Source organism: Citrus sinensis, chromosome 9 (assembly GCF_022201045.2).
Source record: "Citrus sinensis cultivar Valencia sweet orange chromosome 9, DVS_A1.0, whole genome shotgun sequence".
NCBI classification, from domain to species: Eukaryota; Viridiplantae; Streptophyta; class Magnoliopsida; order Sapindales; family Rutaceae; genus Citrus; species Citrus sinensis.
Window position 1 is genome coordinate 33,540,170 of NC_068564.1, and position 19,832 is coordinate 33,560,001.

Sequence of the window (19,832 nt, forward strand, 5' to 3'; positions counted from 1 at the left end):
ATTAGGTATGAAATTATCCCCATATCCTTTCCGAATGGAAAAAATCTCCAAAAATACCCGTTCCCGTAGAAACTTTTGCCATCCCTAGATAAAATCTGGGGTACGGGACAAACGTAGGTGCAGCCTCGAATAAATACCTTTGAAATTTTGATTTAGAACATTGACTTAATAAGCGAAAATATACACATTAATTGTGAATGACTGAATCATTTATATCATTCTTTATTGTCCAAATGACATATTTTCGAAAATATGAATTACTAATTCAAAAAGCTAACGTGTTGCGTCCGATGTTAGATTAGTCTAGCCAATTAAAAGTTTGACCCGAACAACATCTTGTAAGAAATTTCAAATAACTGTCACATGGACCTCATTAAATGTTTCTGCGACGCCAGATTGGACATGCGGTTGGATAAGCTCCCAAGTCTAACGTGTGTCGTATGAGACAAAGGTTCTGTTCCTGGTACAAGCATGTACCGTGTTAGCATGATGTTTAGTCACAGTCAGCATTGAAAAATCTTCTTGTCTTATAAATTGGAGAAGAGAAAGTCCTTGGTCGAGACAATTTCAAATTTAAATGCATGGGGCCATTAAATTATTATTTCTGTTAAATTTTCTCTCAGAACTGAATGTGATCAAAATCTATTAGATCGAAGATGCGAGACGTTCATCGTTTTGAAAATTTTCGATAAAAAATTAAGGCCAATTATCGATTCACACGCAGGCCAAGTTAATTTCCACATACGGATGATGTTGCCAAAGAGATGAGAGTGAGAGTGATAAAATATCCGACAACGGGAATGTGTTTAAATTTCGGAAATTAATATTTCAGATAAATTAAACTACAGAAAGAGCAAGACGTAAGCTTGCTTATTTGCCTCAACCACGAGCCATATCTAGAGCCGTCGTGATCTTTATTCTTCTCTATTCTGTAAAGATAGTCCCTATGCTCCCCCATGTACGCGAAGCTGCCACGCCAAAAATCAAACACCATTAAAATGAAAAACATTTATATAAACTCTAAAATCCAAATGAAATTTCACTTATTAAAATATCAGGCAACTCATTTTTGTTTCATATAATGACAATCGGGATAGTGTACTATTCCTAAAGCAGACGTCAATTTATAGTAAAAAAGTATGGCTAAACGACAATATTTTGATTAGCCTCGTAAATCTACTTCACTTGAGAAGCTTAAATATCTGCAAGAGAGAATGTGTTTTCTATTATTAAAAATTACATAGTAATTTTTCAATTTGAAAAACAAAACAAATGATGTAAATGATGCAAATTTATACAAACCTTCCCGAGAAAGTATCCAATTATCATCTTGGGAAATTTGCCAAGCAAAATAACCAAGAAGTCCGTTGTCTTTGGCATATTTAACCTTAGTGTTAACACTCTGCGTATCATCATATCCGATCCAAGTAGTCCCCTTGTAGCAATAATCCGAAACAACAGTGGCATTGAATACTTTCGTTGCATTCGTTGACATTATAAACTGCCTGATCTCCTTATATGACATCACCCCACCATTCACAAGTCCACTCGTTGGAGCCCAAAAGCCGTGATTATTAGCATTTGCAAGCTGCAACGAATGGCCAAAAAATGGAAACCCCAGCACTATTTTCTTGGGAGACAAGCCAGACTGGATCCAGGCTCTGATTCCTGAATCTCCACTAACTTGGCTCCTGTCAGGACTGAATAACGCAGCCGGCGGTCCGGTGATTCTTGAACCGGTTCGGTCATCATTATAAAAGAAGTCGTAAGCCATCACGTTGGTCCAATCCAAGCTGTTTGATATTGCGCTAGTAGGGTTAATCGCGCCAAAATAGTTTGCCGAGTAAGAAACCGCGGCGGTGAGGAGCAACGCTGGCTTCCCGGAGGATCTTGCCTCGGCGGCCACGGCTGAACGCCATTCAGTGAGAAGGGTTCCGAAGTCTGACATCTGTGCGTTGTCCGGGTACTCCCAGTCAATGTCGAGACCGTGGAAATTTAGAGACCTGGCGAGGTTGATAGAAGAGTCGATGAATGACTTGCGGGAAGCTGCCTGGCTGGCCATTGCTGCAAACGATTCTTTACTTGCATTTCCGCCGCCGATTGACAAGAGGGCTTTGACTGCAGGGTTTTTCTGCTGGACGGTTCTTGTGAAGGATGAGAATATGGCTTGGTTTTCGGATGAAACGGTTACCTGGAAGTTTTGAGAATCGAGATCAGCAAAAGCACAGAAAAGGTGAGTGAAAAGGATGGAATCGATGTCGGCCACGGGAAAATTGGAGCCGGAGAACCAGTAAGCTGCTTTGACAGCATTTTGCCCGGCAGAGGAGTGTAGCTGGAGGAGAAGGAGGGTGAAAGAAAGCAAAACAGGCAGGATTTTGGGTGCCATATCGAAAGAGAGTTGATAAATATTGCTGCTCTTTAATTGCGCTCGGAAGCACTTAATATACAAGTTTGCGGGTGTGTGAGGGTGTCAACTTTTCAAACTAAGAGATATACATAAAGGGAAATTAAAGTTTGATCGATCTTTATTAATTTTTTTTTTTTCAAAAGAAGAAATTTATAACATCCTGGAATCGCAAATTGCGGTGATGACTAATTAGTATAAAATATGATCTATTTGATTGATTATCTATAAAAGACAAGTCGAATGAATTTTGCCATAGTTTTTAGGCAATCTTATTGATTGAAGGTCTGTTGGTGTCGTGTCGTAATGCAGTACCATGACATTACTTGACAGAATTAGATTTATCTGTTGGCACAAAATATAAGTATACGGATGCACTACAATTTTTTTTTTAATCATAGTCGAAATTAATTTTTAAACCCATTATAATTTTAGGTAATTTAAAAATTACCCTGTCAGATTCTAGAGATCCAACATATGTATATACTGTTGTAGCTTTAATTGAGATGTACACATAATAAAATTAAAGAATTAGAAACTATAACTTAAGGCACCTAAGACTTTCTCCCCAACTAGACAATTAAAGTGCTTTTATCCTTTTATTTTGATTTTTTTCGCAAATTGATCTAATATGTTGAGAAATAATCAAACGGTTCAAGAACATTGTGCCTAAAAAAAATTTACTTTTTGTAAATTATGGTTAATATCCTTCTCAACAGAAAGAGTTAATATTGTATCAATAGTTTGAATAAATTCCTTGCAAAGTCATTATCATTAATCTTATAAAAAATAAAAAATCTGAATTTGTAACTGAGCTGTCATGAATCAGTGGGAAAATAGAGATTACAGACCAGACCAGACCAACCACTCCAATTTACATGTGTAAGAAATTTTTTCCCCATTTTTTTTAATAATTCATGCTAGAACTCAACAACCCAATTGTAGGACCCACAGTTACTTAAGTTTAATTTACGGAAATCCAACGGCATCATAAGCATTCAACATCCGCAACTAAGCGTGCGTTTAAAATTGAAGTTGGATAATTATAATTTAAAAGGTACAATATTAATATAATTTATAAATTATATTAATATAATTATTATATAATAAAAAATTTATTATATCTTTAATAATTTTAAAAAATTATTATTTAAAATTTATATTTATTATATATTATTAATTTATACTTAATAATTATAATTTTTTTCTACAATAATTATAACTACAATTATAACTTAAAAATTACAAATACGTATCTTAAAAGTTACGGCATATCAATGTCTACGTAACATATAAACGAGGCGAGGCGACCCACCAGAAGTCAAAGTCAAACGCGGGAAATCCATGGAAATAGAGAATAGGAGAAGGGGATGTTAAGCGCGTTGAGTCACGCGCAAGCTCTCAGCTTCTTCTCCCATTCCTTCCTTTGCCTTTCCACTTCGCCCAAAACAGCTCGTTCGGCTCCCGCCATGTCAGCTTCCGTCGTCCGAATCGTCATCGTCGGAGACGTCGTGAGTTTCCTTCTTTCTGTAACGGTCATAATTCAAAATTTTCTTTTTTTTTAATATAGTTATTGTTTTTTCTGAAGCATGACGATTGGGATTTACAAGAAGACTCGAAAGCACTTCAGCTACTGAAGGTACTTTCACCCCATCTTTTTTTCATCTTTTTATTTTTTTCCAATTTTTTTGTCAATGTTTTATTACTTATAATTATTATTGTCGTTTCTAATTTGTAAGAAAAGGGAAACGTTTTTGCCATCAAATTTCAGAGCTGTCTATGAGAATATTTGATTTTCATACCAAAAATATCTAATTTGATTGATGGTCAAAAATAAATATAATTTAGCGGTCTTAAAAGGAAACCTAAACGAGCCGGCTGTTTCAATTGGCATGTTGATTTATATGTTTGTTTTAAGTTTAAGCAATGCTAGTGCTTCTTTTTTAAGCTTAGTTCAACATTTTCAATTAATTTTTACATAAACATGTCTAATTGAGTTTTTGTTGAAATGCAGCCGGACTTGGTGCTATTTACAGGCATGTTCTCATCTCCGTTTTTGTTCATTAACCTGATTTTGTTGGGTGCCTGTATTTTCGTTTTCTTTTCTGATGGCTTCATTCTCTTTGCACCAATGCCAATGGGTGATGTAAGCATATGTTTGGGATTGAGTGCTGCAGAATGAATTCACTTGCCATCAAATTTAATTGGCTGACTGCTTGGTAAATATTAGCTATCATGAGATTGAGCATGCACCGAACACTTTAATTGTTGTGCTTTCAAAGTCAAGCACACGGTTACAGACATATCCAAGAAGTGAGGACAAACATTTATGGAAAACATTTCCATTTCAGATAACACTCTTTTGATTGCTGGTGGAGATTTCTTACACATTTGAACTTGTCTGTTTAAAAGGACAGGCCATGTCTGATTAATTGTCTTTTGCGCCCATATAATGGGCACAATATAGTTTTTTGTTTTTTTTTCCTTTTCAATAAAACTATATTTCTCATTATTTGATTTGTTTTTTTCCTTTCCCCCTTCTTTGACTCATTTAGGTGATTTTGGTAATGAGAATGTTGAAATAGTTCAAAGTGTAGCAGAACTTGAATTTCCTAAAGCAGTTATTTTGGGAAATCATGATTCCTGGAAGACTCAGGAGTTTTCGGGAAAGTAAGTTAAACGCTCTTTTGGTCTGTCATAAGAAAATGTTTCACTTACCTTCTTGTAAGTTCATTATTCTTCTTAAACTTCTGTGGACTTGAAACATTTTAAATTCAGTAATGTGTTTGGTTGCTTCTCTTTTTGTTATGCTTACCAGAAAATAATTTGCTGTAAGAAATTCTTAGGAGAATTATTATCTAAAATATCCTTTATATAAATGTCAGGAAGAAGGATGGCGTCCAACTCCAGCTGGAATGGTGAGCTTAACTTATACCTAAGACTGTCTAGTTTTCTTGATTGGTTACTTATAATTTTATTAGAATATCTCTCTTCTTTTTTATATGTTTTAAATATTCCTTCAAATCTATGATTATTTTTTCTCACATTTGTGACTGAGATTACACTAAAATACATGTAAATGCATCTGCCCTCACTCTGCTCTGTTATCAGTTCCTTCTCTTCAGCCCCTCACCACCTCACCTCCCCCCTCTCTTTCTCCCCCTTTTCATTTGCTGGAAAAACAAATTTTACCAGAAACCTTTTGAGTACGCCATAGATTTGGTAGGTTGTTAAATGAGAGAAAACGTTTGTCTGAATGGTTGCTCGTTGCTTTAACTGCTTGAAAATTTGGCCAGAAATAATTATGGGATCTCATCAATTGGGGCCACATCACAGGAAAATGTTACATCTTGAGGAATACTTGTTTTTTTGTTCTCTTGTTATGCAGCCTTTTCCGCTATTGGTTTATTACAAGAGATGCAAGTGTGCGGACTATAGCATGTTACATGCCATATATTAAACTGTTGAAACATTTAAGCAATTTGGTTGGTAATGACAATAATTTTGGCCATAATCAGTCTTGGAGAGGAGCATGTAGCTTATCGGCGTCTGGACTTTCCTACTTTGAAACTCAGCATTGTCGGTGGACGCCCATTTTCATGTGGAGGGCAGCAGATATTTCGTAAAAGGCTTCTATCTGTGAGGTTTGTAATGCACTAGGAATCTTACTGCTAAAGATATCCATTCTTTTGACCTTATTTTCATTCATCAACATGGCACTTTCATTTATACTTACAAAAATAAGAAAGATACTTCACTCTGTTGACTCTTCAGATACACTTGAATCTTTTCAGGTTATTTGTTGAATTGTAAATTTTTGTAAATTTCATAATGCCTTTTTACGAGTTAAAAAAAAAAAAGCCTTGTTAGCTTTTGCTTCAATGATGTGATTACTTGGATTTATAATTGTAAAGCGATTAACATTTTCTATCATGTGCAAGGCCATCAACAACTTGTGTGATGCAGCTGTGAGATTCATTTATATGGAGTCTTCTTGTTCTAGTTATTTTGAAATATTTTTGCCACTAACCAACTTGAATGTTCTTTTAGGTATGGGGTCCAAGATATGGATGAAAGTGCCAAGAGGATCTATAAGGCTGCATTGGGTACACCAGATGATCATTTGGTTATACTACTTGCACATAATGGACCCTCAGGTATATTGTCCGGCTAAACATTTTTTGATTCATCTGTTAGGTAAATTAAACTCTTACTATTGAAAAATATTGGAATCTGCAGGTCTTGGTTCTGAACCGAATGATATATGTGGAAAAGACTGGGGGTTTGGAGGTGGTGACCATGGTGATCCAGGTAATTTTCTTAGGGTCTCCCATGGGTGCATTATTCTCTGTCTAGTGACATCGCTAAATATATGACATATCAAGGCCATGATAGGTGGCCCTCTGAATGTGGAATTGACTATTTCAGTAATCAAACTGTTCTACCTTGTGGAACAATGCCATTATTTTGTTGGGTTTGGTGGCTTGCTGTGATTGGCACTAATAGTTTACACCAATTAAGGGAAAGAGACAATCTATACCTTATATAACATGGATTTTCTTCTTCTACTCTAGAATGAAATAATGTTGTCACTTTTCAACCTACTATGTTTACAAGTGCATCTTCTGGTGCAGATCTTGCACAAGCCATATCCCTTTTAAAAGAGACTACTAAACTCTGTATCCCACTGGTCGTGTTCGGTCACATGCATAAAGAGCTAGCGTATGGAAATGGTCTGCGAAAAATGATTGTGGTTGGAGCTGACAGCACCATATACCTCAATGGGGCCATTGTTCCCAGAGTAAAGAGACTAATTGATGAACAAGGAGCTGACAGCAGCTCTGTGAGTAACAAAACCTCATTTTTGAGACCTGATTCAAAAGGCACAGTTCGGGCCTTCACTGTAGTTGAAATCTTGGATGGAAGAATAGATAAAATTGCAGAAAGATGGATTATTGTTGTTGGGGACACAACCACATTACAAGAGGAGCATATATTATTCAAATACAGCAGCTAGGTTTCACCATGACTTAAGGTTTAGTTGAAAAGAAAAGGGTTTAGGTTGAGTCACTTTGTATTATTGCCACTTCAAAGTGCATCTAGACTGGATACCAACTTTTTAAGCACAATCTATGAGATGTAATGTTTACCCGGTAGTAATACAAAATTCCTTCTACATTCATTTGACCAATTTCTAACAGATTTAGATCCAATTGAGCCCAAGAATTTCTGCTTGTTGCCTGTGTCTATTGCTTCAGCTTATTTAACAGTGAGAAAGCTGGTGTTTTGCTTAAGGCTCCCTAGCTAAGCTTGAGCCTTGTTGAAAATTTTTGTTGATGATTTAGTGGCTGACTACGCTTTTATTAGGTGATTGAAACCCTTTTTCAAAACAATAAAGAATGAAAAGGTGTTGTTTCACATGAAAGTGATGATTCATTGATTTCCTAGATTTCTTCAATCAGATAATTACACAAAAGGAGGTCATAGTTCAACAACTCATGTTATCATAATTCCGTGGACTCCTTTCTTTTTTCTGTTATAATTATTTATTTTAGACCTTGGTTGGTCAGGTTGCCTTTAGTCATCTTTAAGTCATTAACTTTTCTTCTTTTTACGAGGGCACCAACTTCCAAGCATTCCCAGGGCTTTTTGACTTGAGTCTTTGCCTTTGGAATGAAGCTTACTCCCACCATTGAAACGATGACAATCATGATGATAATAATAATTTTTTTTATTGAAATTAATATATATTATTTATTTTTTATTTTTTATGATAAATAAAAATTTCTTAACACTGTAATTTTATAGTATTATTTTTATTTTTAAATTTATTTTGATTCAGATTTCTTATTTATTAAATAAACCATATAAATAAAAATAAAAAATTATAATTTCGGTGTAAAAAAATAATAATAATTTTATTTTTTATTTTTTTAGAAAAAATATATATTTTACATTTTTTATATAAAATATCAAATGAATGATTTATTTGAGCCTCATTTTTCCTAAATTTTTTATGTTAGGGGAATTATTAATTATTAGAAAAATTAATAAGGGATAAATAGTATTTATTAATTTCAATAAGAAAATAAAAAAATCTAAATAATAAAACATTTGAAAAAAAGCGTCACATTTTTAACAAGTTGTTTTGAAGTCAGCTTGTGCCGGCATGGCATTAGTCACAGAAATCTGAGCAGCGATGATAGCAAGTTTCATATTTCTTAAATTCTTAAAATCATTCATTCATTATTAATATGCAAGTTTCATATTTCTTAAGTTCTTAAAATCATTCATTCATTCATTCATTATTAACATGCAAGTTTCAACTTTCCTTGTTCAAACCTTCACCATTAATTTCTAGAACAGGAAGGAAGCAAGGAACATTATTGCCTGATATGTAACTTCATCATCTACAATTGGAAAAACATCATCTTTATTGAATTGGGTTGGTTATCATTTATTAGGTCCCCAGCTCTTCATTCATTTTTCGACATGTATTAAGGTCCCCTACTTGTTGATGCATATGAGGTCCCCCACTTTGTCAAGTAATTTTCTTCGTCACCTAACTTAATTGTCATACCCAACCATCAATCTTGTTTTTACCATATCTTAACTTAACCCACCAATCCATTGTCTCAATTTCTTGCATTACAAATTATATAGGTTTGGCTCTCAATAGTTTTGGGATAAATTTATCATTAAAAGAAAGTTTATATTTCAAGTCTAAGATCTGCTATACTATTTTTACCAGTAATAATAATTTAGTGTTTGATATTATTCACATTAAAATATACAATATTATTATGTGGTATTGTTCAATAAATCTACAATCTCAACATTTATAAAATAACTTTGTGTATGTAGTTGGTCACTAATTGTTGTTGTTGGGTGGGGCCGTGGGGGGTTGTTGAAGAAGAAGAAGCGGGAAAAGGAGAATGGAAAGAAATTGCATTTCAAATTAGGAAACAGTTAGTTACAAGCAAATTGCATTAAAAGCCAGCAATGTGTGAGGTAAAAGTAAGAAGAAGAATTACAGAGACAATATCAATAAAATGGTCAAAGTTAATGAAAGAAAGTTACGGGAAGGACCAAAGTGACCAAACAAAACTCCCCCATTGACTCTCTTACTAGTTCCGTAATAAAATTTGCTGAGACAATACAAAGCAAAAGGTAAAGAATGTCCGACTGTGATTCTGAATTCTGAGTTTCTTTGTTTTTGACTCCTCTCTTCAAAAATCCCCCGCAGCCTTTGACTGAATCTCAGCCCTCCATCTTAGCTCTTTTCTTTTCTTTTTTTTCTCTTCTTTTCTGTTGCCTCCGTCGCTGAAATCTTCTTTTTCTTTATTTTATTTATTTATATTATTGTTTTAATAATAGTTGTTAGCTAGCCACTAGTTTTCCAACTCAGAGTTTAATCTCAAATTCTCAAGGCCACTGGGTTTCAGGAGGAAAGTGTGCCCGTTTTGAATAAAGAGGACATCCGCATTTGTATATGCTCTGCCTCAAATGTCAATACTACCCCTCTTTATTTTGTGTGAGACTGTGACCCTCACAGCAAACTATCCTTGTATCCCTCGTCACATGCATACATACGTAGAAGAAAGTGAACTTTACTTGGCTATAGGACTATTCTAATTAGCATTTATGCTATTTTTATTCAAGATTATTTTATTTATGAAATCTTCCATTCACATAAATATTTATGAATTTTATCAAGTCTTTTTCATGTTCTGCATGGTGAAATCCTTTAATTAATTATTTTATTTATTTTTAATTAAAAAACAAAAACGAAGAAAGAGATTAGTGGAAGGACGAACGAGACTTCTGGACAAGGTGGTGTCACATCTAGTTAAAAAAAAAAAAAAAGAGAGAGAGAGAGAGAAGGCTGTACAGATCATCATGCCTTCATTTTTTTCTGTTTCCAAAAAAACAAAAAATCAGTTTCTATTTTTATTTCATGGCTCATCGTTTCATCTTCTCCCACTTCCAGCTCACCCGCTTAGATCGGATCCATTCTCTCCCTAACCTTTAATCTCTTCCTCCTCAACTTGCATTCCCTTTTCATCATCCCCAGTTTTTTTTTAAAAAAAAAAAATCAACCAAAATTCACCATACCCAAATAACACTTTAGCAAAGAAAACAAAAACAAGCATACATAGACATATGAAGTGAGAAGATTGAAGCTTTTCTCATATTCACTCACCAAAATCATATCTTTCTCTGTCAAAATTGAAGCTCTTGTTTTTTTTTCCTCCCCCTGTGTGAATTTGCATGTTGTGTTGTAGAAGATAAATGAAATTGTTGTCACTGTTTCCATTATTATTATTGTGTTGTGTTGGTGAATACATAAACATAGAAGGGTGAGTAATAAATAATATGGGAATTGTAACGTCAAGTGTGGCAGCAAAGTTTGCATTTTTTCCACCAGACCCACCAACGTATGGTGTGAGCAGAGAAGAAGATGGGAGGCTTGTGTTCTCAGGGGTCACAGCTGATAAGAACATGGATTGTCATTTGTTGGAAACTAAAAATGGCAACAAAATTGTTGCTACGTTTTGGAGACACCCTTTTGCCAGGTTCACTTTGTTGTATTCTCATGGTAATGCTGCTGATTTAGGACAGATGCTCGAGCTTTTCATTGAGCTTAGAGCTCACCTCAGAGTCAATATTATGAGGTACCCTTTTTCTTTCTTCTTTCTTTCTTTTCTTTTCTTTTTCCAAATTTTTTAATTCTTGTTTTCAGTTTCTTGGTGAGTTTTGCTTCTTCTGTTGTTGCTAATTTCATCATTTTCTGTTTGCAGTTTTTGTTGTAAATTGGTTAATTAGATGCTTGATTTTTCTTTCTTTCTTTCTTTCTTTCTTTTTGGTTTGGGGGTATCTGTTATTTTGTTTGATTATGCGTTTCTCATTTTAATTTCTAAAGTCTCTTTGTCTTTGCACATTTTGGAATCATTTTATTTGTCAATTTTATTTTTCACTGGGAATACTAATAATTTAGACCCAAATTGTGATAGGTGATCGGTTAATTATATGCTGCCGGCAACATGACGTTTTCCAGATTTTTTTTTTTTTCTTCTATATTACAAGTTTTCGACTCCTATGACTTGAACCCACCGAAAAAGAACAGTCAAAAGTTTGATATAGCAGTCTAGTTGAAACTTGAAGGACTAATGGCTTAGAAATATTACCCCTCCTTTTTTTTTTTGGTCTGAATTTATTGGATTCATTTTGTGGTCAATAATTCAATATAACATGTATATTGGTATCTTAATAATTCACACGCACCTCTTGATTGTTTTTGTTATGTTTAATCATTTCCTCAATGAGCATACGGTGGGATTACTCAGCATTTTTTCTTTCCTGATATTTTGCAGTTATGATTATTCAGGATACGGAGCATCCACTGGGAAGGTAAATTTATTAAAAAAAAACGAAAAAAGAAAAAAACTATTGTTGATTTGCAAATCTAATATAGCTTTGCTTTAACTCCTTGCTTCCAAAAATTTTTCTGATTAGTGGTTATTTTTGTATTGTAATAGCCATCTGAATTCAACACATATTACGACATAGAGGCTGTGTACAATTGTTTGAAAAGAGAATATAATGTAAAGCAAGAGGAGCTGATTTTATACGGCCAATCTGTTGGAAGTGGGCCCACACTGCACTTGGCTTCTCGTTTACAGAAGTTGAGAGGTGTCGTACTACATAGCGCTATCCTTTCAGGCATACGGGTCTTGTATCCTGTGAAAATGACATTGTGGTTCGACATTTACAAAGTAAGTTTAACTTGCATATTTCGTTGTACAACTTGTTTTGCTGTAAGCTTATTTTTTTGGTTTTGTATTTGAGATGCTCTGTTCATATTTTACAGAACATAGACAAAATTCGACATGTCAATTGCCCTGTTCTGGTTATACATGTAAGCGTTCTTCTTTCCTTAACCATCTTGATTAGTTTCTTGCATGGTTTACCATTGATATAGCAGATGCCAATTGAATTTCATTTCTTGTCAGTCTTTAAATGCAATTTAGTTTCATTCGTAGGCACATATACACACATCATCTAATTACTTCTTCACACTGATGATTTCGATTTTGTCTGATCAATGTCAATATTTTTTTTGTTTCAATGCTTATGGATCTATATCTGTTAGTTCTAAGCTGTTAGTGAAAAAGCACTTTTGTTGATCAAACATTTGCAGGGAACAAATGATGACATTGTTGATTTGTCGCATGGGAAGCGTTTATGGGAATTATCGAAGGAAAAATACGATCCCTTATGGGTCAAAGGTGGGGGTCACTGTAACCTCGAAACATATCCGGAATACATTAAACACTTGCGCAAGTTCATAAATGCAATGGAGAAACTCTCTATCACAAGACCAGCTAATAAACAGCTCACTTCTACCTCAAGTATGACAGAAGTTAAACACAATAAGTGCTTGAGATTCGGGAAAAGATAGCTGTGGATAAGTAGGGAATCAAGACAGTTGAGCTTCTTTGCAAGTTCAGGTCATCTCCAGGAATATGTTTCTCCAGGCAAGCTTCATATATTTACCAGGATTGGCAACAGATAGGAATTGTAGAAACCCTGTTTGATCCAGGTGTTCTTCGGATTACTAATGCTGAGGTAGGGAGCTCATGCGCTCATCTTTACCATTGGTGTGGTGATGTGTTGTGTGATAATCCAACTGAATGTCTGCTGCTTGATCTGTACTTTCACATGCCACGTACCAGAGATGGTTTATGTAAAAACTGTCAGCAGTGTCAGAAAAGAAAAAGAATACATGGGTTACTTTCGTTTGCGTGCATCCTGAATAAATTAGCCTATCCTGCTTCCCTCTCCGCGATTGATATATGATATAACATGTCGCCTTTCTTTGTGCATTTCATCTTGCCCTCAACCGCAGCATGTTTTTATGTTTCTCCGTTGGTGGCTCGACGCATATTTTAGACTTGGTAGCATTCAGAATTAGCTGTAAACTGAATCTCTGAAGGTCGGCAAAATGCAGCAGTCAGGGAGCCTTCAAAATCTGTGGATCGCCCAAATTCATCGAATACATGGCGGCCTAATATTTTTAGATATAAATTTATGAACTGATCGAGATGAGACGACAAATACAACCCACTAACGCTACCTTATGAAGTATAATTATATACGTTTAGGCTTGTTCAGATCGTTGTCAATTCTATAGAACGTATTTGTTTATCCGGTGATATGCGATAAGTCAGTATTTTCACTCACAATAATGCGAATTTGTTTTGCATACGAAGAAAAGAGACTCGACTACATAATTTGATATTCTTTTGCCAGAATTATACATCCCAAACTAGTAAGAGGGCGTGTGTTAGATAAGGATGAAGTTGTCTATCACTTTTTTAAACTTTGTCAAATGAAAAAGGTAACAACAGAATATACAACCATAGAAAAAGCTCAAATTAAACACGAAAGTAGAAGGCTTTTTAATGGTTTTGATGGGTAGTGTCCTGTAGCCCTCTCCAGCTTTGCCTCTTTTGAGCAAGACAAATTATCAGTCAGCATTGACTACTTTTTTGTTTCATGATCTTCACATGGTTTGTCAGCATTAAAAGCATAACTTGTTACCAACTTTGGAGCATTTCATATAAAAATAACAAAAAGTGAGTATCCCAATTCTTTTCTATTGGGCTTGGCTACACACAACACACTAGTTGTAGCCTTTTAGAGATGGACCTGATCTTATGAAATCTTAAGCATAACTTAAAATTAAGGGGAAAAATAAAGAAAAGATAATAATAAAAGACTGTGAGAGAGGAATTATTATCACAGTGGTTCCCTAGAACAATATATGGTTCCATGATTGAATTAATATAAAATATCTAAACGAATTAATCATTGCAAAGGCTAATTATTTCCCGTTTGAAAAGTATGGCCAATGATATTATAGTTGATTGGTTTAATCCATTAACTTTATGCAATGATAATTTACTCTTTCCACTCAGTTGTTGAAAACCTTGGAGAAATCTTTTCTTCCTGATGCTACTTGTTATATCCATGTTGCCACGGTGGTATGGTATCGTGCAATTTTGTCATTTTATGTCTCCGTCGTTAGATTATCCAATGGCTGAAATTAAAAAATTTTACTTCAGAACAATAGCTTATCTAATTTTCAAGGACATATTAATCGGTTGGTATTCTGAATGGACTATAATAAAAATATATTGAAATCATAATCAAAATAATATGTTCACTTTACTGTATAAATTAGACTAGAATAAGTTGTTTTTCCATTTATATGTTTATTTTATCTAAAAATTGGAATGTATTGTTACAAGTTGCCAAAAATATCCTTAGTTAATCATTGTCTTAGTATTATTATTATTATTTATAATAATAGTAACAGTAATAGCGATAAAAATAACAATAATGATAGTAATAATAATAATGTTAATACTACTAGTCTACTAATAGTAATAATAACATAATTGGCACATAAGATATAGATGATTCGTCATTTATCATTTTTTTAAAAACGACATGTCATTCTTGAGATAAGAAAATGGATGACATATCTTACTTACTTATAATTTAAATGACTAACACGCGTAAATAGTATGCTATATATAACTCGTCAGTTATATTTCAAACACAAATTACAAGTCATTAGATGTATTATTATAAAGACGACTTGATGTCTCATTATTTTCTTGACAAATGAAGCATCGTCTAATTAATAATAATAACTATTATTATAAATATTCTTCATCATCATCATCATCATCACTATTATTGTTGTTGTAGTATGGGTTTAAAGGTACCTCTCACAGTTGGGGCCCTCCCAAAGATATCTCGTGGTTAAGACCAAAAAAAGAATAAAAATCATAACAGTAACAATAATTTAACAATATTTTTAATTAAGAAAAAAGTGGAATTATGAAATTTGGGTGGGATAAAATAGAGAGTTTATGGAACTTGATGTCTAACACAACATGGGAATAAAGTTCCCATTTTTTAATCCTAAAAAACACCTCCACGTGTTTCATTCCGATTCTCGTTTCTATTTAAACAAGTAAATATCATCAATTATTCTCATTTTGAATTCCAATTCCCCAACCTCTCAAGTAAACAAACCATTAAGATATTGGCAAATCTTTTTCTAATTCAATTTGAAAGGCCTTATAACAAATTTCATAGATAAAATTGGAGAAATATTGTTAGGGATTTAACTCGTTGTGTGTTTACAATTGTAAGAAAGCTGAAGGACAAAATTTGTGGTATGTTAACACAGTGGCAAATTGATAGGCATTCACATGTATGAGCTCATTATAAAAAAGAAATAAAAATAAAAAAATAAAGTGAAGGTGAGAGCTGTATATTTCATTTTTTTAATCAAATATTTTATTTATAAATATATATATAGGGTGGAAATAAAATAGGTATTTATATTTTTTCAATTTTAAACAATCCTAGACTAAAAGATTATTTTCACTTCTATGTATATATTACAGGAGTAACACTAAACATCTTAATATTTAGGTCTCAAATAATATGATATTTATCTATTAGATAGTGGTTAAGTAATTTTACAAGTCATAAAATTTATCATTTAATAAATAAGTGACACATGATATTAGAACTTAAGTTGGAATTCACATGTTAGGATCTCTAATATTATTGTAATTCCATATTTAAAGATATTTTTGAAATGATGCGAAAGCATTTATTTGTAGAAACACTTTTAATAGAAAAAAAAAACTGGGTTTCTTTAGAGAGTAAAAAAACATGGGAAATAAGAAAGTTGTGGAAGTGAAGACTGAACACACATTGAAATAATAAAAAACAAAAAGGAATTCAATGTCAAGAAAATATTAAAAACATAGAAAAATATAATTAGAAGCTTCATATTATGCATTGATTAAATGCATATGATATGCCAGTCGATTTTATATGTATTGACTTTAGAGATCGCGAGAACAACAAGACTCGTTCGCATGTAGCTTAACTAGGGAAAATTTTTTATGCTCATTAATGCAAGACCTAAAATTAAACACGTGCAATGTATTTATAGAAATGGAGTATTAAAAAAGAAACTGAGACAGTCAAAATTCGATGTTAAGGTATGCAATTTAAACAATTGCGAACAATTGAATTGCTTGCACATTGTACCCACATAAGCCACCATGGTCTCTCACTATTTCCTGAAACATAGATAATCAGATTAATTAATTATTCATTTCATTGAAAAAAGTTTATGAAATCAAACTTATAAAGTATTGTAATATTTCCACTTAGAAGAAGAAGAAGAAGAAGAAGAAGAAGAAGAAGAGCAAAAAACTATAAGAGTTGGTGGGGATTGAAGTACGGGATGGCTTGTTAGATCACTTGCCAAACGGCTAAAACCCTTGTAAAAATCTAACTTGAATTACTTTTACCATCTAAAAACATAAACTATATCAATATGAAAATCATTCAATACTATCGATCGAGATGTTTGTGATCATGCCGTAGTGGATGGCAACCTCCATTGATTAATAGCTAAAAGTTTTGGAAAAAGCATGTTATTTTATAGGAAAAATTATATTAATTTTAAGTTAGTGTTTGACTACTTCTGTCTGTGGCCCAGCTTAATAAAATAAAAATCTTCTATTACTATAATGTGATCTCTTGTTTTCTAAGGAATAAATAATTAGATTTTGATTACAAATCAATAACGACGTCAATCATTTAGTATTTTTCACTAGTTGATTAATTTATTCCTAAAACCACTTTATCACTAATTCCAAAAATTTTCAATGACTACTGCCTTTCAAGTAATTAGGGCTCGGTTGTGGTTGCGTTCACTGCGTGAAGAGATTAGTTTGATTGTTAATTAAGGGTTGGATGTGATTAATGATCATGCGGAATCCAACTAAGCAATTAACAATTGAATCACCAAAGAACTTGATTAAGTTTTTTATTTTACACCCTTATCCATATAAAACTCTCTTTCCTTTCTTCCTTTCTAGTATTGAACTTTGACCTCATGTTACATTTAAGAAACGTATTGTAAACGTTAGTAAAATGAAGATCCATAAGAGTCAACTAGATAAAAATCTCGAGCATACACAAAAATGAACGGCAACCATTATTAGTACTACTATTATTATTTTTTTAATCATCATTTTAATAGGCAGATTCTGGAATCACACCTTAATTTTTTTTTTTAAATAACATTTGAATATTCTGAAATCACACCTTAACTTTACAACCACATATGTAAAATGATAAATAATAAAAAAATATTTTATAATAACCGGACCACGCGGGAGCAGCACGGGCTCACTGTTGTTGGGCTTTTCTTATTACGCACGAGTCACGAATTCACATGCTACCTGTCATCGTGGTCCCCACCGACTGCCGAGATCGTCGTCATACATCGTAGGGTCTCTCATTCTCTGATTATCCTGCGACCGACGCGTCGTTTTCGCTGAACAGGCTTCATTTCTTTCTGCGTCAGGAATCTCATATGTGGGTCCCGCCCCCGAAGATTTCTAACCAATCAAAATTCGAAACGTGTCGGTGGAATCTGGAAGCGCACAGGGTCCCCCTGAAACTGAACGAGAGAATTGGTACTTTTGATACTTCCTTTATGTTACGGGGAAGCTTTACCTAATATAATATAGGGTACATGTTTTCCCACTCTCTGTTTTGGGTAGTGACTCACACGCTCTCTTTACCCACAATTGGAAACATATTTATTTATTTATTTATTTTTAATTTCTATTATCATGCCATATGTTGGAGGTTTCTTAGCTATGAATACTCTAAAATAATATTAAATGATTTGAGTGATTTTACAAATAAAATCTTACTATACTTGACTTTTTTTTAATTTTTTTTATAAAAAGATTATATAATAACTAGAGGATAATAAACATCATTTTAATTTTTATTTAAATAAAAACTCAAAGGCATATGAAATTTATTTTATTTTTATATTTACAAATTATTTACTATCTTATCAGATAAACAAATATAATTATTACAAACAACCGTCAAATTTGAAATGCAACATTTAGATACATTCGATACATTAACAAAAAGTTAACATATTTAAAAATAAATCAACATTTTTGCTGTGTTGGTTGATTTCTTTGACTAAGAAAACCTTTTTTTTTTTTGTTATGTATTATTAACTTTTTTTAATAAAATTTTAAAATATCTTTATTCCATTCTATACCTTTTTAAAAGCATATAGTAATTCTCATATTATTTTTTTTCATAGCGCGCTATTACATGCAACGCTTTTTCAAGTGGCTACACAAATTAAATCAAACATTCCGCCGTTTTATGATAAATCATCGAATGAACGCCAAATTTTCAAAATAATTAGTAAATTAAACCTCATGCTTGTCGTGTTGAATTGATCGAACGTAAGAAATGGGTCTCGTGATAGATGAAAGCTATCATTTTTCTTTAATCACTCTACGAGAAGGATATTACCACGTTGGTGCTAGAATAAATATATTTTGATGTGACATATTTCAAAGGTTAAAATGTGACACAATACTCATATAGTTTTTTTTTAATTTCTATTTCAATATTTTAACTTAATATATATAAAAAGAAACTATAGACTATATGCTATTACAATTAATCAATGTTTAGTTAATCATTTTGTACATGGATTAACTGTGATTAAAGCAATGTAGGTGCTGTGAAAAATTCATTGTCTTGAAATCAATAGATTTGGGATTTCAAATTCTGCTCATATGGATAGCATAGAAATTGAGTTGTCATGTTAAATTGAAAAAAAAAATAATGATTAAAGAAATAATTGTTCTTTCGATTTAAATAGTAATAATTGATAATTAATACTTTCTTTATTCAGAATTTACCAAAACAATTTCAATATAAAATAGAAAACCTCTAAATGTTGCAATTTCGAATCTTAAAAAAGACAATGTTGGACTTGACAAAGTAATGAATGCACTTGAAATTGAAACACATAATTGTCTTTCCCTAGCCATTTATTAATTAAGACAAATAAGTCTCAAATTAAGGGAACAATCAAATTCAATCTAAGGAATTTTCGCTGGAGGATATCAAAATAACTTCCCAAAATTGAAAAATAATTGGTAATGTAAATACCCATTTAAGACCTAATAAATATTGAAATCTTTCTACATATTTTCACCTTAATTTATGTCATTGTTTCCGCGGTTGACCACAATACCCCTTTTGCATATTTCTCTTAAATCAATTTAAAATTTAAATTAATTTAAACTAATTCTCTTACATTTACTAATCATAGTTTTATCACCTGCAATTTTTAGATAGAAGACACATTTTCGCAGCTACTCCAACAAAAATCCCATCACCATCAACATTTAGACCGTGAGTTATTGGAATAAAAATTATGTTGAGTCAACGGTGATGATCAAGTAGACAAAGAAGAATGAAACTATAT

The 19,832-nt window shown here is 32.8% G+C and overlaps 3 protein-coding genes across 3 annotated transcripts; 2 read left to right on the forward strand and 1 right to left on the reverse strand.

The window, feature by feature from the left end:
- Positions 1-803: 803 nt before the first annotated feature.
- On the reverse strand, positions 804-2,503 carry LOC102631040 (class V chitinase-like). Its single transcript, XM_006473929.4, has 2 exons — positions 1,303-2,503; positions 804-968 (listed from the first exon to the last, which is right to left on the reverse strand). The coding sequence occupies exons 1-2, from the start codon at positions 2,384-2,386 to the stop codon at positions 925-927; spliced, it is 1,128 nt and encodes a 375-aa protein (XP_006473992.2). The 5' UTR covers positions 2,387-2,503; the 3' UTR covers positions 804-924.
- A 1,201-nt stretch (positions 2,504-3,704) lies between these two features.
- LOC102630740 (uncharacterized) lies at positions 3,705-10,638 on the forward strand. The gene is made up of 9 exons (XM_006473928.4): positions 3,705-3,915; positions 3,993-4,043; positions 4,419-4,440; positions 4,960-5,074; positions 5,290-5,322; positions 5,923-6,048; positions 6,455-6,561; positions 6,644-6,715; positions 7,039-10,638. Exons 1-9 carry the CDS (start codon positions 3,775-3,777, stop codon positions 7,419-7,421), a joined length of 1,050 nt encoding a protein of 349 aa, XP_006473991.2. The 5' UTR covers positions 3,705-3,774; the 3' UTR covers positions 7,422-10,638.
- Positions 10,639-10,780: 142 nt separating this feature from the next.
- Positions 10,781-13,214, forward strand: LOC102630432 (uncharacterized). Its single transcript, XM_006473927.4, has 5 exons — positions 10,781-11,079; positions 11,779-11,815; positions 11,944-12,180; positions 12,276-12,323; positions 12,606-13,214. The coding sequence occupies exons 1-5, from the start codon at positions 10,781-10,783 to the stop codon at positions 12,864-12,866; spliced, it is 882 nt and encodes a 293-aa protein (XP_006473990.2). The 3' UTR covers positions 12,867-13,214.
- Positions 13,215-19,832: the final 6,618 nt, after the last annotated feature.

What these genes read in the sequence shown, in the direction of transcription:
- LOC102631040 (XM_006473929.4), bottom strand. Translation starts at nt 2,386, where the DNA reads ATGGCACCCAAAATCCTGCCTGTTTTGCTTTCTTTCACCCTCCTTCTC. An exon ending in TTGGATACTTTCTCGGGAAG is followed by an intron (nt 969 to 1,302) that starts GTTTGTATAAAT and finishes TTGGCGTGGCAG; the next exon opens with CTTCGCGTACATGGGGGAGC.
- LOC102630740 (XM_006473928.4), top strand. Translation starts at nt 3,775, where the DNA reads ATGTTAAGCGCGTTGAGTCACGCGCAAGCTCTCAGCTTCTTCTCCCAT. An exon ending in GGACTTGGTGCTATTTACAG is followed by an intron (nt 4,441 to 4,959) that starts GCATGTTCTCAT and finishes TGACTCATTTAG; the next exon opens with GTGATTTTGGTAATGAGAAT. An exon ending in AAAAGGCTTCTATCTGTGAG is followed by an intron (nt 6,049 to 6,454) that starts GTTTGTAATGCA and finishes ATGTTCTTTTAG; the next exon opens with GTATGGGGTCCAAGATATGG.
- LOC102630432 (XM_006473927.4), top strand. Translation starts at nt 10,781, where the DNA reads ATGGGAATTGTAACGTCAAGTGTGGCAGCAAAGTTTGCATTTTTTCCA. An exon ending in CTCAGAGTCAATATTATGAG is followed by an intron (nt 11,080 to 11,778) that starts GTACCCTTTTTC and finishes GATATTTTGCAG; the next exon opens with TTATGATTATTCAGGATACG. An exon ending in TGTGGTTCGACATTTACAAA is followed by an intron (nt 12,181 to 12,275) that starts GTAAGTTTAACT and finishes CATATTTTACAG; the next exon opens with AACATAGACAAAATTCGACA.